The following is a 19,027-nucleotide window of genomic DNA, read 5'->3' as shown; positions in this document are numbered from 1 at the left end:
CCCTCCAGGGTTTAAAGACAAAGTTGAACTGACGAAACTGGACTCATTTGGAGCACTGGTCTTGACCTTGGGGCCGCCGTGTGAGTGGACTGCTGGGCAGGATGGATCATTGGTCTGACCCAGCAGTGGCAATTCTTATGTTGTTATGTTATGTTACTATTACTATTAATTTCTGAATACCAATATGTAGATGTATATAGATAACACTGAGTCTCTGTATTTCAGTGGTATCACTGCAGTAGACTTCCAATATGACTTAAGGGTAATGTGGAGAGGTAGTTACCATACTTAACAGTAATGGTATAGCTTTCTTGATTTGGGGGCAGCTGTATTTAAACCAGAACTCTAGTGAACATGATGCAAAGTATTTTGGATGAGGGATTCACTAGTAAAGAATTTGAACAATGTGAATGCTGTGAACTGAAGTCATTACCACCAAAACCAAAATTTTCTAGGTTAGATTGCAGGAGTCTTGTAGCTCAAAAGTTTCTATCAGTTGGGTTAAAGCATTGAGGTCCCAAGATATGGCGGGAAGCATGATACACAGAAGGTAAAGAGAATAGCTTAAAAAAAGGATGTTGTCTCATAGTTGTTGATCACAGTATGGTCATCACTACTAAAGATCTTTCAGACAAGTTTGCAAAGCTTGAGAACTGAATTGTGGCATCACTGTCAAGACATGTAGGAAAAGCATTAAAAGATCCTCTTCCATTCTTAGTAATGAAAGCTACGATATTCAGAAAAGCATGGCAGGCTTTTTCTCTTTTGTAAATTAATGTTACTTCATTGAACTTTTTGTACATCATGGAACTATTTAAAAGCAAATTGAAATGCTATTTATTTAAGGATGTCTTAAATCTAGAATAAATAAAAGGAGCAATTCTTTTTTTCTTCCGTTTACTTTTTTTACCGAACAATGTTTTTTCCTTAAATGTTTTTCTTTCCTTTTTTGAAAATGTATTTCTGCTCCCTTTCCTCTTGGTTCTTGTTGATTGTTTTATTTTAATTTTGTGATGTTGTTGTCGGTGTATCTATTTATATTGTATTTCCTTATTTTTATCTTTTATACATTGCTTAGGAAATGGATAAGCGATTTATCAAATTTTAATAGAAACTTGAAACTTGAAAACCCAAATTTATTTGTACCCTCCATTGAACTTGTTTGCAGGTAATAAGTTCTTAATATGATGTAAAAGGGAGAATTTACAGTATATTTGGAATCTTGTTATTTGCATCCAAGTCCAAATATTGTGTGTCATCTCTTCCATAGCTGTGATTCAATAAACTCCTTTTATTAAAAAAAAAGAAAAAATCAATTAGCAACTGGGGGTGAAATAAATGATAAAAATGAGAGGCTTCAATAGAAACAAATTAAAACAACTAAAGGCTGTACAGAGATGAGTTTGCCTTCTACATGTTGGTGATATGCTTCAGTTGTGTCAGCCTAATGGAGTATTCAAATCTGACTTTGAAATATGTAAAGGGTGTTCAAGCAGTTTGGGAAAGGAAAAGGAATTGAGGCATATCATCACACCAGAAGGCAAAGGAGTCGCCATTCAGCATATTACAAGTAATTGGAAAAATTACAGTAGACTCAATTATACTTTCTGGTGGAATTAATTATGTCACATCTATAAAATGGAAAGAACAATAGCTATACAACAAGGGAATTATAATAATTTTAATAAAATTTGGGAGCCATTAACTTCTTATTGTAATGAGTAGATACCATTTTCTATTGAAATATACACCGTCTAATGATAGGAAGGAGGAGGTTTTATATATTAGTTTTCATATTGGGAAAATAATAGAGGGAATGATGGGAGGGGAGGGTGGTAATTTTATGTATTATAAGATAAAGTAGAAAGATTGTCAAGTGATATGTTTAATTTTACTGTTTTGATGTTTGTACACTTGATGTAAGATTGAAAATGAATAAAGATTTTTTTTTTTTTTAAAAAAAAGAAGGCAAAGAAGTCTCTTCCACTGAAAACTATAAGACTACAAGGTTCTTGCTTGGAGACTAGGCTCTCTGATCATACACTGTTGGCCAGATTTAGTATTAATATAAAGCTTGTGTGTGTTTCTATGCAATATAGAAAAATGTTTGCACAGCAAGGCTTGGATAGTATGTGAGCTCTCTGCTACCATGAAAAATTGAGCTTCATTCATGTGGTTAATTTCTACATGAATAAATCATCAAAGGTTCTCTGGCTGAAAGCCTTGTTATTCCATACTTTGCTGTTTATAAACCAGTTTTTTGGTTTTCTCTGGTTTCCACAAGATAGATTGAATAAAATTTGTTACAAAATATCCTCTAGCCATGAGTGAAGCAAATTCTGCACATGTTAGAAATTTAGGCTAGACTAAACTGTAATATATTTGTAAATATAATCTTAATTTTGGTGCATTATACATATCAAATATCTGATAGTTAAATTTACTATTTTTTTTAGTCTCCCAGAGTGAAAGAATCCTTACAGAATTCTGAGGTAAGTTCTCCCATTTCCTTTTATCCAGACTTCTTTCAACTAATTTTAGGGCCTAATAGTTGTGGTTTTTATAGACTCCTTAATCTTGTAAAGCAGCATTTTATGCACTCAAGTATGCTGTTATAAATTGCCTGGAGTATTTGTACATAAGTAGGCCCAGAGCAATCATAGGGACTGTTTTTATGATATAAATGTAGGTGTTCTTGGGAATTGAATAGGTGGAGCTAAGGGAGGACTGGAACTTAAACATGTATTTTATAAAATGGACCAGTGTCATGCAATCAAGGCCTTCAGGGTATTAAGTAAAGGCCCTGACCGCCAGCTGCTAGCTACTCACTCCTGGCTGCTCCTCCATGCCTGCCTAGGCAGTCCCTCGGCATCGTGAAGTTGGGGATTCACAACAGCCACAGAATCCCCTGAATGCCAAGGTTGACCGATCCCAGGCCAGCACAGTGAGGGCTGCTCCTATTGTTGCGTCCTGCTGTACTTGAGTGCATTGTGCTGTCGGGGATTTATTCCTGGAATGAATCCCGTAGGTGTTTTGTTTTTGCTTTGCCTTAATTTGATTGGTTGGATTGGCAGAATTTATGAGCATGTCCAACTAATTTTATTTAAGTACACAGACCAACCAAGAGAGTTGCCCCTAGTTCCTCCACAAAAGGAAAACCAACCTAAACAAGAGACTTGTGGAGAGTTGATGTCCAAGATGAAGGCTTTATTCAAACAACTTGATAATCCACATGAGAATGTCTAGGACCTAATACACTGAGAACATTTAGACCCAACACGGTCCGTGACGGATTTTAAGAGAAAATGGGATACTCACGTGGGATCTTTAAGGGAGTGAATTCAGGGGGGAGGATACTTGGAATGGGCAGACTTGGTGGGCTATAGCCCTATTCTGCTGCCATTTTCTATGTTTCTATTGTCTTACTCAGGGGTCTTATGGGTATGTACTGAATGGATATGACGTATAATATTAAATATGTGAGAATGAAATGAAATTAGGTCTGAGTGACAACAAAGGTGTTAAAGAGAATGGTGCTGTCATACATAATTAGAATGAGAGACTAGTGATACTTTTGTAAGAGAAAAAAAAGTAGTGTTGGTGGAAAAGTAAAGCACACCTAATCAAAGAATGCAAGCTATCAAGGTGAAGTGAGATCATGATGCATAACCACATGTATATTACGTGCATGACAAACAAGCATAAAGGAAACAGCAAATATAAAAGATACCCTAGAAACATAAAGCATGTGAATTTATTAATACATCTTTGCAAAAAGATGTGAATAAAGTTGTGTGAGGGAACGTGCCAAAAAACAAGAAACATAAACCAAAAAACAACAAAACGGTGCAAAAAATAGGGAAGTATGTCCTATAAAGAGACTTGTGGCTCATATATTAAAAGCAAACTATAAATGAGATAAAAGAGAGTTTGAACTCTAAAGACTTGTAAATATTAAACCTCTATGTAAATTAAAAGCTAAATAGCGACAAAGAACAAGACAATGAATTATGATACCCTATTTATTACAATAAATTATTACATAAGAGGCAGCAAAACAACTAAGAAAAGATCGTGTCCAAAATTAAAAGTGCCTTGTTAGGCACGACTGCACCAATAATAGCAGTGGGAGGACTAATTTAAAAACTAAGGTTAAAACATGAATAAAACCATAAATATCAACTAAAAACGCTATGTAAAAATATGCAAAGCTGATAATAAATAAGAACTATGCAAAAGCTATAATATGCAGAGCCGATAAAGAGCTAGGGAGGTAAAACAAGCAGACAAACCAAGCAAAAAAGAACTCTAGAAAAAACCCACCAAAGCCAAATCAAGAGGACTGTTGAAAAAACTTAAAATGAAAAAGATTTACTGGAGGCTGAGATAAATATATTAAACAGTGTACTTACCAATAACCCGAAAAGTTGTTGAGAGATACTCGAAAGTGGAAAAATGCAAGCATCAGTGAAGTGGTGTATTTAAACCAAAGTAAAAGGCGCCAAAAATACATATTGCAAAATGATTGGATATGCATAGATGGAAGGAGGGGCCACACTGCTGGGAGAAAAATGAATAACTAATAATAAATAATGACTTTACCAAACAAAAAACAAATGAGTAGTGAACTAGGTCGTGGGTAATACCAAAACAGGCCACTAGATGAGTGAATGTGATGTGATAGATAAAACTGAAAAACCAAACTCAGATTACTATAGAAGCGAATATCAGTAAACTTGTCAATCAAAGCTCAAAAACCGGTAGTGAAGAATGCAAAGAACTGTAAGAACAAGAAAAAAAGACGCTGTAATTGAGTAAAAAGAACGGAAAAAGGAAAATGTGGGGTTGCTGAACAGAGGTTGTATGCTTTAGATTTCTCTCACGAATTGAGCCTGCCTATAATCCGAAGTCGTGCGAGTGCTGGGCTACTGTTCAACCTTGAGCCCTTAAACGTTATCGAGTTTTCTTGGAGAAATTCTTCAGCATGAACTCCTCGGTGACACCCTCGACCTCGTGTGTTACCTCGGTCCTGCCTTCCAGCGAGGGTCCTCCTGCTTCTACCGACCTTGAGCCGCATCAGGCCATCCTCGTTTGGATCTTCTTTAGCCTCGAGTACACCTGATTTATCTTCCCCTGAGCTCCCATCAGGTCAGATACCTCAGCAGAACGTTCCTGCGGTGGTCCTCAAGCTTTCCAAGACCTCCAAGTCCAAGCACATCTCCACTGCCACCTTGGAGCCTTTAGCCTCAGCAAGTGGTCTGTTTCAGACGCGGATCCACCTTTGCAGGCATCTCTCCAGACCATGTTGGAGCAGCAATTTGTTAAGTTATTGAGCAAATATGGTTCTGCCTCAACAATGCCTCCTGTAATCCAGCCTGGGCAATCAGCAGTCTCCCGTGAGGCCGAGTCCCTGCTTGTGCCTCAAGCTGAAGCTTCTCACACTATTCAAGGAGCAGAGTCTTTGCGAGTGTCTGGTCTGGCATTTACACACTCGATGCAAGGAGTAGATTCTTTGCGAGTGTCTTGATTGGAACGTTCACACTTTATGCAAGGAGCAGAGTCTTTGCGAGTGGCTTATCTGGCTACTACACACTTGATGCAAGGAGTATATTCTTTGCGAGTGTCTCGATTGGAACCTTCACACTCTATACAAGGAGTAGATTCTTTGTGAGTGTCTCGACAGGAATCCGCACACTCCATACAAGGAGCAGAGTCTTTGGGAGTGCCTCGAGATTTCTCGATCCAAACCACTGAGTTTCGATCTACAGCTTCGAGCCCTATCCATTCACCAGCAGCGTTGCCTGTTTCTATACATAGGGCAAAGTTTCCTCGATCCTCAAGACCTGCTTCCAAGCACCACTCTCGTGGCCGATCGAGGCCTTCATCGAGACATTCATCAAGGCGCAGACCTTCTAAAGAGTAGCCTTCTTTTCTGGGCCTCATTCCAGACCTTCCAGTTCTTCGAGGCCCCCAGCTCCTCGCTCCAGGTCACCGCTTCCGGACCCTGAGGAATCAGCTGCTTTCATTACCTCCTCCAAGTCTCCATATTCTTTGGATTGTCACGTCTCCAGGGAGGCTTCACCTTCTTTCTCCGCTCGAGGCACCTCGAGGTCATCGAGCCCTTCTCGAGGCAAGGCCTTGGCAGATCAGCTGATGATCTGGACATTCAGTTCGATGCTGGTTCTAAATACTCTAAGGAGTATTTCAAGGTCAATGCATATCCCTCAATCTCCTGCAGAGTCACTTCAACTTCCAAGGGGCGAAAACTGTTTGGTGAACATATTGGGTCGTCTTCTGCAACCTCACGAATGGACAATCAATTTTTCGCCTCTTTATCACATTTTTTCGCAGTGGGGAACTCCTCAGATCTCTTTGCATCTCCCCACACCCACAAACTGCCTCAGTTCTGCTCCAGGATATAGTCTCCTCATCGCCTCGAGGCAGATGCTTTTCTACTGGAATGGATGATTCACTTCCTGTATGCATTCCCTCCATTCCCTCTTATTCTAAATACTCTTGTCAAGTTGAACAACGATCATGACACCATGATTCTGATAGCTCCTCGATGGCCGAGCCAACCTTGATACTCCCTTCTACTTTAACTCAGCAGCAGGGAGCCATACCTTCTACCAGTTTTTCTGTCTCTACTTACACAGAATCAGAGACATTTTAGAGGCTTCTAGAAAGCCTACCACTAGACAATGCTACCATCGAACATGGCCTAGATTTTCTACGTGGTGCATCTCTCATGATAAGGAGCCTCAAGATTCCTCATTATCTTCTGTTCTACATTATCTTTTGCACTTATCCACCTCTGGCCTCAAGTCTACATTGATCTGAGTCCATCTCAGTGCAATTGCTACTTTCCACTAGTCTATTGAAGGGAAACCCCTCTCTGCTTATCCGGTGGTTTCCAAATTTATGAAATGACTTTTCAATGTTAAACCTCCTCTCAAACCACCTCCAGTGGTTTGGATTCTCAATGTTGTTCTTGCTCAATTGATAAAGCCTCCATTTGAACCAATGTCTACGGCTCATCTGAAGAATCTCACTTGGAAAGTGGTGTTTCTCATTGCCCTCACATCTGCTCATAGAGTCAGTGAGCTGCAAGCTTTAGTTGCTGATGCACCTTTCCCTGTGTTCCATCATAACAAGGTGGTCCTTCTTACTCATCCTACATTCCTACCTAAAGTTTCAGAATTTCATCTCAATCAATCTATTGTTCTTCCAGTGTTCTTTCCAAAGCCTCATTCTCACCCTGGAGAATCAGCTCTTCATGCTCTGGACTGTACACGTGCTTTGGCCTTCTACTTGGAACGCACCAAATCACACAGAACTACTCCTCAACTTTTTATCTGCCTCAATCCAACCAAGTTGGGACATCCAATCTCTAAGCGTCCCATCTCTAACTGGATGGCTGCTTGTATTTCTTTCAGCTATGCCCAGGCTGGACTACATCTACAGAGTCGAGTCATAGCCCATAAAGTCAGAGCCATGGCGGCTTCAGTAGCTTTTCTCAGATCTACACCTATTGAGGAAATTTGCAAAGCTGCTACCTGGTCCTCGGTTCATACTTTCACCTCTCTCTATTGTCTGGATGTTTTCTCCAGACGGGATGGCCATTGTGGCCGGAGGGTATTAAAAAATTTATTCTCCTAAGTTGCCAACGCTCCCACCATCCCATTCTGGTTAGCTTGGAGGTCACTCATATGTGAGAATAGGCTGCCTGCTTGTCCTGGGATAAAGCACAGTTACTTAACGTAACAGGTGTTATCCAGGGACAGCAGGCAGCTATTCTCACAACCCACCCACCTCCCCTGGTTGGCTTCTCTGCTAGCTATCTGAACTGAAGAGACTCGCCCTACGCTGGGCGGGAAGACACTCGCGCATGCGCGGTGCGGCTGACTCGTAACTTCTAAAGTTTCTACAAGCAAGTCTGCTTGTGAGGCTGTCCGCATCCGGGCTCCATGGATGACTTCACCCATATGTGAGAATAGCTGCCTGCTGTCCCAGGATAACACCTGTTACGGTAAGTAACTGTGCTATCATGCCATCCCCCCTTCTAACCAAAGTGCACTGGCTACCAGTAGAGCACAGAATCAATTATAAAATCTTATTACTAACATTTAAAACTCACTTAAGTAACCAGCCAGAATTCATCAACAGGCTTCTCATTCCATATAGCCCAATCAAAAACTTCGCTGAGTCACACATAACCTCCTTACTATTCCTTCTTTAAAACATATTAATACAATGCAATCTAATATCTTCTCTGTTACCGCACCCTCTCTCTGGAACTCCATACCAAACTACTTATGAGAAGAAACATTCTTAAATCAATTCATATCAAGATTAAAAACATTTCTGTTTAGCAACGCATTCGAACTATAGCTGTCCTTATAAGGACAAAATGCATCTCTTCTACTATGGTCTTTCCCTAACTGTTGTCTGTCCCTTTTTGTTTTCTTTCCTGTCGTCATTGCAGTTCTACCCCACTTTCCTTTTGTCGGCTTTCGTCTTGTTTTTTTTCTGCGCGTTGAGTTAACAATCCCTTGTGATGTCCCTCTACTAATTTTGTAATCTTGTTTTAACTCTATATGTATTTTGTATAATCCTTTTTACTGATGTACACCGCCTAGAAGTCTGATTAGTCGGTATAAGAAATTTTTTAATAAACTTGAAACTTGTCCATCTTGCCTGCTGTCCTGTTTCCAACAGTGACCTATCCAGGTTCCAGTACCTGGCAGAAATCTAAATAGAATATGAATAAAAGAAGCTATGCGAAATTAGAGATCAAGTGTTTATTTCAGTAGGATTTAGCACAGGAGAGCCCTGGATTATTTGTATTTGAATTTAAATCACTATTTGGCTGAAGGCAAATAATGTATTTGGGGCACTATTTAGGGCCAAAGCAAATATAGATGTTCAATATAGCCGTAGTTCCAACCATTTTTGCTGTGCTAGACTAATATGGCAATCCATCTGGAAGCTCAGGTTATATCAGAATAAAGCCTTAGACAGAGGTAATCTTGCTATGTACAGAATAATGGATTTTTGTCTTCTAAATTTCCCTACTAATAGTGTTTTGGAGGGGATATGAATCAAACTAGCAGTGGGTCAGTGAGTTGTTGGCCTTCTAGCCATAGAGCAAGGTTTTTTTTCCTCCCATTTCTTTACATTTTGTGTTTTTATTTTGCAGCTGTTTCCCGCAACAGATCCCACAGGTACCTTTCTCCAAGCCCCAGCACAAATTCCTGCTCAGCTACCTCAACCAGCAGGACAGACCCCTGCACAGCCTTCTCAGGTTGCTGTCCCTAACTCTTCTCAGAACCAGGCAGCAGCTTCTGCACCAGGGCAGGTAAAAAAAATATATATATATTCTGTATATCATTTTTGAAACTTTTCTCACCTTTTATTATGTGAAAGGTGCATTTACAATTCAGCCCAGCACTCGTTTCTGTTAAGCCTTTGTGCAAGCCTGGGTTCAATGACTTTCTCCATCTACAGAATGAATTCATTCTCAAAGTATTTGGGGAACCCCACACACTGTTGACCATTTATCGGAGAAGATTCCCATCATCTTTATAGTATGTGATCTATACTTGTAAGAAAACCATCAAACCATGTTAAAACATTTCCTGTCAGACTTTTTGAATTCAAAATAGTTAGCAATAATTTATGGTCTACCACATCAAATGCACTTGTGAGATCAAACTGTATAATCAAAATCTTCTGACCCTTACTCATCATAGGAACCAGCTTTTCAAAATTATTTGGGGTGCTGAACCCAACAAAAATGATCCTTCCCTTTACACTAAGGCGTTTGTTCAATATTGGGGATGTTCAAGCACTCAGTGCTGACTCCTATGCTTATGTTGGACTTCTGGAAGTTTAATTACATAAAACGGTCTTTGGTGCTAAAATTTGTACAAAATCGTGACTGACACTATACAAAATACCAAATTTTTATAAGATAATTCAAAAATTGTATTGCTATCAAACCTTTCAATAATTTTGTTGTTAAAAAAAATTGAAGCCACTGGCCTATAGTTTGTAACTATTGCCTGTTACTCTCTCTTATTCTTTTAAATAGGAGTAAGAATATCACCCAGAGAATCAGAAAACATACCAGAAGATAAACATATTAAACCATTCTAATAATTCTAGGATTAGGAGATACAACTTTCATAAACTTAAGTTGAAGTGACTAACTGTGTGACCTTGAAAACTTCTTAATTTGCTGATTTAACACTGCAAAATTTCCCATGTATGCTATGATCAGAGGAAACTCCAGAAGAGATGAGGAGAAAAAGTTAGCGACATAAGTTTAGACAAGACTTATGAAGCTCTAGGACTCCATTGGGCCACAGAGCCATTATCTGCAAATAGAGAAGACTTGGAACAGTGACCAACCTCCCAAAATTACCCCAAAGGTAAAGTAGAAACTCATCCAGGAGGTCACAAAACATCCAAAGAACTACAAGCTTCTCTTGATTCAACTAAGGTTCATGCTCATGTCTCGAGAATAAGCAAAAGACAGAGATGAGATTCGTGAAAGAGTAGCAAGGCTACTCAAGAATATCAGTTCTAATCTTGCATTTGCAAAAATGCAACCAGATGATCCCCCAAGCCTTTTTGGGATAATGCTCTATGAATAGACAAGTCAAAACTGGAGCTCTTTGTACATTACAGGTCCTCTTATGTCGGTTGTAAAACTGCACTGACAATTACACCATATCAGTATAAAGATAAGTTCAGTCTTTTTGTGCATTAGTCACTTTCAAGTTATTGGTTTATGTATAGCACAAACACTGCAGTAAGAAAGGGTTTTTCTAGCTGATGATTGAAGCATGGGGAGAGCTTAGATCTAATTTCAGCTACCATTCATAGCCCTGGTGTTAATGCACCCCGTGGCTTCCGAGGCCTTTTCCCTTTCTGGCTTTTGTAGTATTTGGCAGAGTGAAATATTTGGCAAGAAAATACAGCATATATTAGAGTGTGTTAGAGTGGTGGTGGTGTGTTAGAGTTGGATGTAAAACAATACAACATTCCACAGTAAGATCATCATACCAGCTGTCGAATGTGGTGGTGGTAGTGTAATGGTGTGTGAATTCTTTGCTGTCTCTGTACCTGGAAAACTTGGCATTATTGAAGGGTCCTTGAATTCAGCACTGTACCCGAGAATTCTTTCGAAAGTTCATGGACAGAAGGCTGGACAAAAACTGAAACGTAATTGGGTTATGCAGCAAGACAATGATCCAAAACATAAAAGCAAGTCTACAACTGAATGGCTGAGGGGAAAATTCAAATTTTGGATTGGCCTAGTTATAATCCTGGCAGGACCTGAAATGAGCAGTTCATGTATGAAAACCTTACGAGTGTGACCAGGAGCAGGACTGCGGAAGACAAAGGCTGAATGTGTAGTAGCCCTACAGAACAAGTTTGTTGCAAAGGTCTTTCAGTTAGGCAGTTAAAAACTGCTCTAGTTTTTAGTTGCCTTTCAGTTAAACAATAGTGCCTGATTTAAAGGATGACTCATCCAGGAGGTATAGCTGACATCATATTCACTTTAGAAGCACAGCTAACAAAAAGGGAACCCAGACCTCAACTGCTCCTTGTCCTGAAGAGGTGCTAAGTTAAGGATCTGCTAAGGGGGAAAAAAAACATTCAAACTTGGGAAAAGGTAAAACTTAGGCTTCAATAAGTTATTTCATTGTCCTTTTACTTTTTAGTTCAGTACTCTTGCTTTTACAGCAAAGTCAGTTTAGGCAATAGTGTAGCCTTTAGAGCAGGGGTGCCCACACTTTTTGGCTTGCGAGCTACTTTTAAAATGACCAAGTCAGAATGATCTATCAACAATAAAATTTTAAAAACCACAAAGCACACTGTACACAGAGAAAATGTTAATTATCATTTGTATTTGAGGATTTTATCAGAGGTCAAGGCAGATGACTTTAAAATATGCAATGTCACCTCAGTAACAACTATACAAAAATAGACAAATATACCCCCTCCCTTTTTACTAAACTGCGATAATGTTTTTTAGCGCAGGAAGCTGCGCTAAACGCCCTGCACTGCTCTCGATGCTCGTAGGCTCCCTTCGCTAAAAACCGCTATTGCGGTTTAGTAAAAGGGGGCCATAGTGCAAAATATAGACAGCAGATATAAATTCTCAAAACAGACACATTTTGATCACTAAATTGAAAAAATCATTTTTCCTTCCTTTTTGTCTGGTGATTTCATGAGTCTCTGGTTGCACTTCCTTCTTCTATAAAGCCAATATTTATTTCTTTCTGCCTTTCTTTCTTTCTCTCTCTTTCTGCCTTTCTTTCTCTCTCCCCCCTGCCTCCCCAAGCCATCGTGCCGATTTCTCCACTTCCCCGATTCTTTCCCTACCCCCACCCCCAAGCCACCGACGTGATTTCTCTCTGCTCTGCCCCAAGCCAGGCCTGGCGCGTACAAGACTTCACTTCCGACGTCAATTCTAATATCGGGGTGGAAGTTCCAGGCCAGCCAGGCTGTGATTGGCTGGCCCAGAACTTCCTCTCCGACATCGGAATTGATGTCAGAGGTGAAGTTTTGTAAGTCCGGCACTTGTATGTGCCAGGCCTCGCTTGGGGAAGCAGCAGGGAGGAAAAAGACCACAAAGGCAACGTGATCGACTTGCGTTGCCTTTGATCTACTGGTCGATCGCTTTCGACCATTTGGGCACTCCTGCTTTAGAGTCTCTGTTAGGGTTTTGGTGTTTTTATATAAAAATATTTTAGTCTAGAGTAATGCTGCCCAATTCAGGAAAAAAAAATTCAATTCATTTCAGCCTATTGAATCGATTTTTCGATTCGATTTTCCTGCCCAATTGACTGTTTGTTTTTTCAAACATCCTGGTGGGTTTATTTTATAGCCTCTTCATCCTTTTTATAGCCTCTTCGCTCCCTTTGCCTTCTCTTAACCACACTGGCGCTGTAAAATTAACAAACAAAACTTTTCCCCTCTCTGTTTAATCCTACCTCACGTTTGCAGTCTAACACCAGTTCTGGCAGGATACACGTTTCAAATCTGACATATTGTAATCAAAAAACAGAAAATAAAATTATTTTTACTACCTTTTGTTGTCTGGTCATTATTCAAATCTTGTTGGTCCCAGACTCTGGTTGTTTTCTGATAACTTGCTTGCCAGGGTCTCCTTTCTTCTTCTTTCTCCATGCTAACCATCCATCTTCCATCTTTGTCCTCCCCTTCCATTTCCCTTCCCTCCCCGGAGGTCTGGCATCTTTGCTTTTTTTCGTCTCCATCCACAGATCCACCTTTTCTCAACTACCCTTTTCATCCAGCATCTCTCCCTCCTTCCCCACCACCCCAGGGTCCACCATCGCTCCCTTTCTTTTCCCAACTACCCCCCTATCCAGTATCTCTATCCCCCCTCCACACCATCCCTTGTGTCCAACTTCTCTCCCTTTCTGTTCCTTCCCTCCCTAAATCCCATTGTTCACCATCTCTCTCCCTCTCATCTATTTTTAAACCCATTATTTCTTCCCCCCAAGGTCAGGCATATGCATGTCTCTTTGAACCCCCCCTTCCATCCCTCCGTGTACTTCTTCACCAGGGCCTCCCACCCCTGAAGGCTTGTGCCGCCACCACCCCTGAAGGCCTGCGCCGCCACCACTCCGGAAGGCCTGCGTGTTTCCCCCTGACCTCCTGCACATCCATTTATCTCATTTCAGCAGCGTGCAGAGAGGATCGCTTCTGCTAGCGATCTCTGCAAGCTGCTATAGGCTGTCGGAGCTGTCTTCCTTCTGCTGCGGTCCCGCCCCTTTCTGATGTCAGAGGTAGGATTGCAGCAGAAGAAACAGCTCCGAAGGCCTATAGCAGCTTGCAGAGATCACTAGCACAAGCAATCCTCTCTGCAGGCAGCTGAAATGAGGTAAATGGATGCACGGGAGGCTAGGGGGAAGCCGGACACCAGCAGGAGGCTAGGGGGGGAAGCCGGACACCAGCACTTCCTGACTGACCCTCGCCCTCTAAAGCAAGAGCGGAAGCAGCCGGCCAGCAAGAGGCAGCGCTGCCGCTCCTGCTTTAGGGGGGATGGTCAGTCACCGAATAGGGAGGCCGATTTTTTTTTTTTTTGTTTGTTTGTTTGTTTCAAATTGATTCGAATCAATTCACCCGAAGTGAATCGATGAATCGATTAGAATCATGAATCGGGCAGCACTAGTCTAGAGTAGTATTTTAGGTTACATTTCAGATCATAAGATTGGATTAGGGCACAGATAGTTGAAGAAACACTTTCTTTAATGTTTAACTCTTAAGAAATAGGCTAGGAAATCCTTGGAAGGTAACCTACCAATTACAACATTGCAAAATAATAATAAAAATTAAACTTTACCATAGCATAACATATAACTAGCAATCTTAGGGGACTTAGGGCTCCATTTATGAAGGTGTGCTAGCATTTTAATGCATGGACCGGATTAGTGCGCACTAGCTGAAAAACTACTGCCTGCTCAAGAAGAGGCGGTAGCGGCTAGCGCGCGCGGCATTAAGGCCCTAACGCGCCTTCGTAAAAGGAGCCCTAAGTGTACATATTCCAAATCCTGCAGCAACTTAACAATGAAATTACACATATTAAGATGCAGGCAGCAGTCCAGCAGAGCTGTTGGCACTTAGGGAACATGTCTGATCTCTTCAGGCTAGAGTAGCAGACTTGGAGGAGCTAAGGGAGACAGAGAGACACATAGGAAACATATAGGGATGTAGAAAAGTCCCACCTCCAATCTGCAGCCTCTTCCTTGGAGGAGGGAGGTCTTCTTAAAGCAGAGCATCACCCTGGTAAAATAGGAGGCAATCATGTAACAGGACCTGCCCACCAGGGGATGCAATGTCCTCTCGCACCAAGGATGTGTCTTCAGGGGCTTCTGCCCAGGAGGGAAGGATTAGGATGGCCGTTATAGTGGGAGATTTGATTATTAGGCATGCATATAGCTGGGTGGACGTGAGGATTGCTTGGTCACTTGCCTGTCTGATGTGAAGGTGGTGGATCTCACGCATCACCTAGATTAAATTTTAGACAGTGCTGTGGAGGAACCTGCTGTTTGGTACATGTAGGTACCAAAGACATATGGAAATGTGATAGGGAGATTCTGGAAGCCAAATTTAGGCTCTTAGGTAGGAAGCTAAAATTCAGAACCTCCAGGGTAGCATTTTCAGAAGTGCTTCCTGTTCCACATGCAGGACACAAGCAAATATTCCCCTACAAACTGTTCCAACCCAAAAAGTACCACCTTATAAACTTTCCCACCGCAAAAAAAACTGAGCTTGCAACTGCCCCATTGTCAAAATTTGTGTTCTTTCTTCAGCATCTTGCAAATTGCCTCACTCCCCAAATATGCCCCTTACAAGGGTCTTCCTTTTATGACAATATGACCCCACCTCACCAAGGAAAAACACATGAAAAGACCAGCAAGCAAAAGGAAGTAGGATTGAACAATGGACCTCCAATGAAGAGCCAGGAGAATAAATAAACACTTGGTTTATTATGTGAAGTCCACAAAAGTTCAAACTCAAAAGTTCAGACCCGACATGGCACCATGTTTCAGCGTCGTAAATGCTTGCCTCAGGGGTCACATAAACTGATTAAGAACTCTTAGCAGACAACAAATATCAATAAATGCAGGAAATCACTCATACTTGTGGATCTGTGCTCCAGATTTTTCCTGGGATACTGTGCTTTCAGTAGCAAGCAAAAAGGGAGAGAGAAAAGGCAGCATAAGATTTGCCGCTGCTGGGTCAGACCAGTGGTCCATCGTGCCCAGCAGTCAGCTCACACGGTGGCCCTTAGGTCAAAGACCAGTGCCCAATTTGAGTCTAGCCTTACTTGCGTAGGTTCTGTTCCAGTAGGAACTTCTCCAACCACTGGAACACTCCTGGAGGCTGTAATAGGGGAAAGCACCCTTCAGGGATTCAAGACAAGGTTGGATAAGTTCCTATTGGGAAGCTGAGTGTATGTGACCCCGGAGGCAGGCGTGTGTGAAGCTGAAACATGCTGCTATGTCAAGTCTGAACTTTTGTGGATTACACATAATAAACTGAGTGTTAGTTTATTTTCCTGGCTCTTCATTGGAGGTCTGTTTGTCCAATATGACCCCACCTGGCACATCCCTGGATTCATTGCAAGGGGCAGGGTGCTGCCAATTTGCAAATGGCAGTGCTGAAAGTAAAATGCTTTTGCATTGTTTCAGGTTTTCAGGTATGGTGCTCGGAGGATCTAGGTAAGGGATTGCAGAGTTGGGATGGGACCTATTAGACTGTTGGGGGTTTTTTAAAGTGGGGGGACATGACTACCAAGGGGATATTTGAGGAGTCTTGGGGTGAAAGGGAGGATGGTCATGTTGGGGCAGACCAATCAAAAAACACCTGTAGGGTTTTTTTTGAGGGTAGGGGAGGATGGGAACAGTTGTTCAGTTGGAGTGAGGTTTAAGGCAATGAGTTTGGAAGGGTGGAAGGAACACAAATGCCACAGCATTCTTGTGTTTGTATGTTTTGTTTTGGTCACTGTTGGTGCCTTAGCCAATCATTGCTTGGACAATAACAGGACATATGCGAGGTTTACGCATATTTGATTTTTTCATCTATCAAAGGGTGTGTTAACAAACGATTTTTCAACAGAATTATATCCCATCAGGCAGGTGTATGGGATAAGCATATTGGCAATTTTATACTAATTTCTAACACTTTTTAAAAAATGTTGAAAACTTACCTGTTTGGTAAATTTTTTGTCTAATCAATTATAAATTCTCTGGCTGATTGTAATTCGCTATCGATGTCCAGTACTCCTATTTTGTTAACCACACTGAACTGAGAGGTAGTTGCGATACACAAGCATATTGTTATGTTGTTGGCAATGAGCTACAGATTACTGCTGCAAATTTAACACAGCAGCAATGTGCATGCTTATCGATCATAACAGGGGTGTCACATGTCGGTCCTCGAGGGCCGCAATCCAGTTGGATTTCCCTAAAGAATATGCATAGAATCCCAATCAATACTGCTAACGGATGCATTCAAATACAAATCTTCCCCTATTTTTTGTTTAACCACATGACATACATTTAGAAGAAGAGAAGAACTAATACATATATGCACACAACATTAATAATTTATTAATCAACTTTACTTTTTTCATAAATATTATAAATATATTGAATACACCACCCTCTGACTTATAACAAACACCTATTTCAATAGACTACCCAGGCAAGTGCCCTTGTTGCCCCAAAAACCTGGATAATCAGTTCCACATTGTCCAGTGTTTTATTTAGAACATTTTAAATAAAACACTGGACAATGTGGAACTGTTTATCCAGGTTTTCGGGGCAACGAGGGCATTTGCCTTGGTAGTCTGTTGAAATAGGTGTTTGTTATAAGTCAGAGGGTGGTGTATTCAATATATTTATGAAAAAAGTAAGGTTGATAAATTATTAATGTGTGCATATATGTATTAGTTCTTCTCTTCTTCTAAATGTATGTCATGCAATGAATATGCATGGGATCTATTTGCATGCACTGCTTTCGTTGCTTGCTAATAGATCTCATGCATATTCATTGGGGAAATCCTGAAAACCCGACGATTGTGGCCTTCGAGGACCCACATTTGACACCCCTGGATTATAGCATGCTGTAAAAAAAATTTTAATGTTAATTTTGCAGTAGTGCGTAGGCTCTACTGTAAGACTTTCTGCTTGGGCCCCCAAGTTTGGGGAATTCTGTCCTGTATTTATTTGAATGCATACTGTCAAAGTGAAATGACACCACATTTCTTTCAGGCTCCTCCTGCAGCTGCAGTGCCTCCATTGCAAGGTGAAGTTAAAGGTGTTATCAGTCTAGTATTAAGGTTAAGGTAGGTATTCTACCCAAATTCTAACTCTTTTCCTTATGCTGATGTCATAAATGTGAACCTAGACATTATAAACCTCATACAATGTTCTAAGTGTGGGTAGGTCAAGAAGCAAATGAAAATATAACAAAAGTTCAGTTTTCTTAAGGTTAACAGTTCAATATAGTCATGTCCTGTGAATTCTCTTCCACCCCTCCCCCCCCATTGCTTTTAGTTTTTTTAATTCTTTATTGATTTTCTAAACTTCAGAAGTGCAATACACAAATCTATATCATATAATAAGTTAATAAAGCACATTCAACTTACAAATATGCATAATCAACCATTTTCTCCCCCCACCAAATGATTATTCAATAAAACACAGAAATATAGACTATCCCAATAACCTTACCCTATTCAGATTAAAAATATCCTCCTACCCTCCTCCCACCCCAGGTGGACATACTCAAAAGTCAAATTAGGACAGAAATAGCCCCCCCCCTTTTCCTGGATGTGTACGAAAACAAAACCAAAACTGACTTGTAATCAAAGACCTACTATAGTGAGGCAATATATGATGTCAACGGCACCCAAACCAGCTTAAATAAATTACTGTGCCCCAAACTATTGGCATTCATTTTTTCATATCTATAGCTAGAGCACAAATTTGCCCACCAGAAAGGAAAATTTAGGCGGTCATAGTTCTTCCAATTTCGGGTTACCATCTGCATGGCTATCCCAGTCATGAGAAGAAAAAGGCGGCATTTATAACGATCCATAGAGGGTTTAACATGTAATAACATTCCACATATGACCGCCTCATACATCAGTTTGGACATAGGGACACTGAATCATCTATTGTTCTATTGTCCTTTGATGCTTAACTTTTGGAGGTCAATATGGGGTACGATTAACAACATATTGGCATCATCAATTCCTGTGAATACTCTAACGCTAAATAGATAGAAAACCAAAGAAAATGACAGCAGATGGATCCTGTGGTGTATCCTGGCTGTCCCATCGTGTGAAGATACTTTTTGTCTATTGGATGGATTACAGTAGAGAACTAATTTATCAGCCACATAATGAAGGTTTAGTATCTCTGTTAAAGCTAGTTAATTTTCTTTGCAATTTGCCGCCTTTTTAACAGCAGAAAAT

The 19,027-nt window shown here is 40.7% G+C and overlaps 1 protein-coding gene across 3 annotated transcripts in view; it reads left to right on the top strand.

Annotated features, from left to right (window-relative positions):
• OXSR1 (oxidative stress responsive kinase 1) overlaps positions 1–19,027 on the top strand; it is a 119,084-nt gene that overhangs the window by 79,737 nt on the left and 20,320 nt on the right. For all 3 annotated transcript variants that reach the window (XM_033931728.1, XM_033931727.1, XM_033931729.1), the window contains exons 12-14: positions 2,457–2,492; positions 9,200–9,358; positions 17,820–17,893. In XM_033931728.1, the coding sequence (XP_033787619.1) occupies positions 2,457–2,492; positions 9,200–9,358; positions 17,820–17,893 (269 nt within the window). The remainder of the gene's footprint in view (positions 1–2,456; positions 2,493–9,199; positions 9,359–17,819; positions 17,894–19,027) is intronic.

The sequence above is a fragment of the Geotrypetes seraphini genome, chromosome 2 (genome assembly GCF_902459505.1).
Source record: "Geotrypetes seraphini chromosome 2, aGeoSer1.1, whole genome shotgun sequence".
NCBI classification, from domain to species: domain Eukaryota; kingdom Metazoa; phylum Chordata; class Amphibia; order Gymnophiona; family Dermophiidae; genus Geotrypetes; species Geotrypetes seraphini.
The sequence above is the reverse complement of the archived record's forward strand: the minus strand, read 5'-3'. Positions and strand labels throughout refer to the sequence as shown.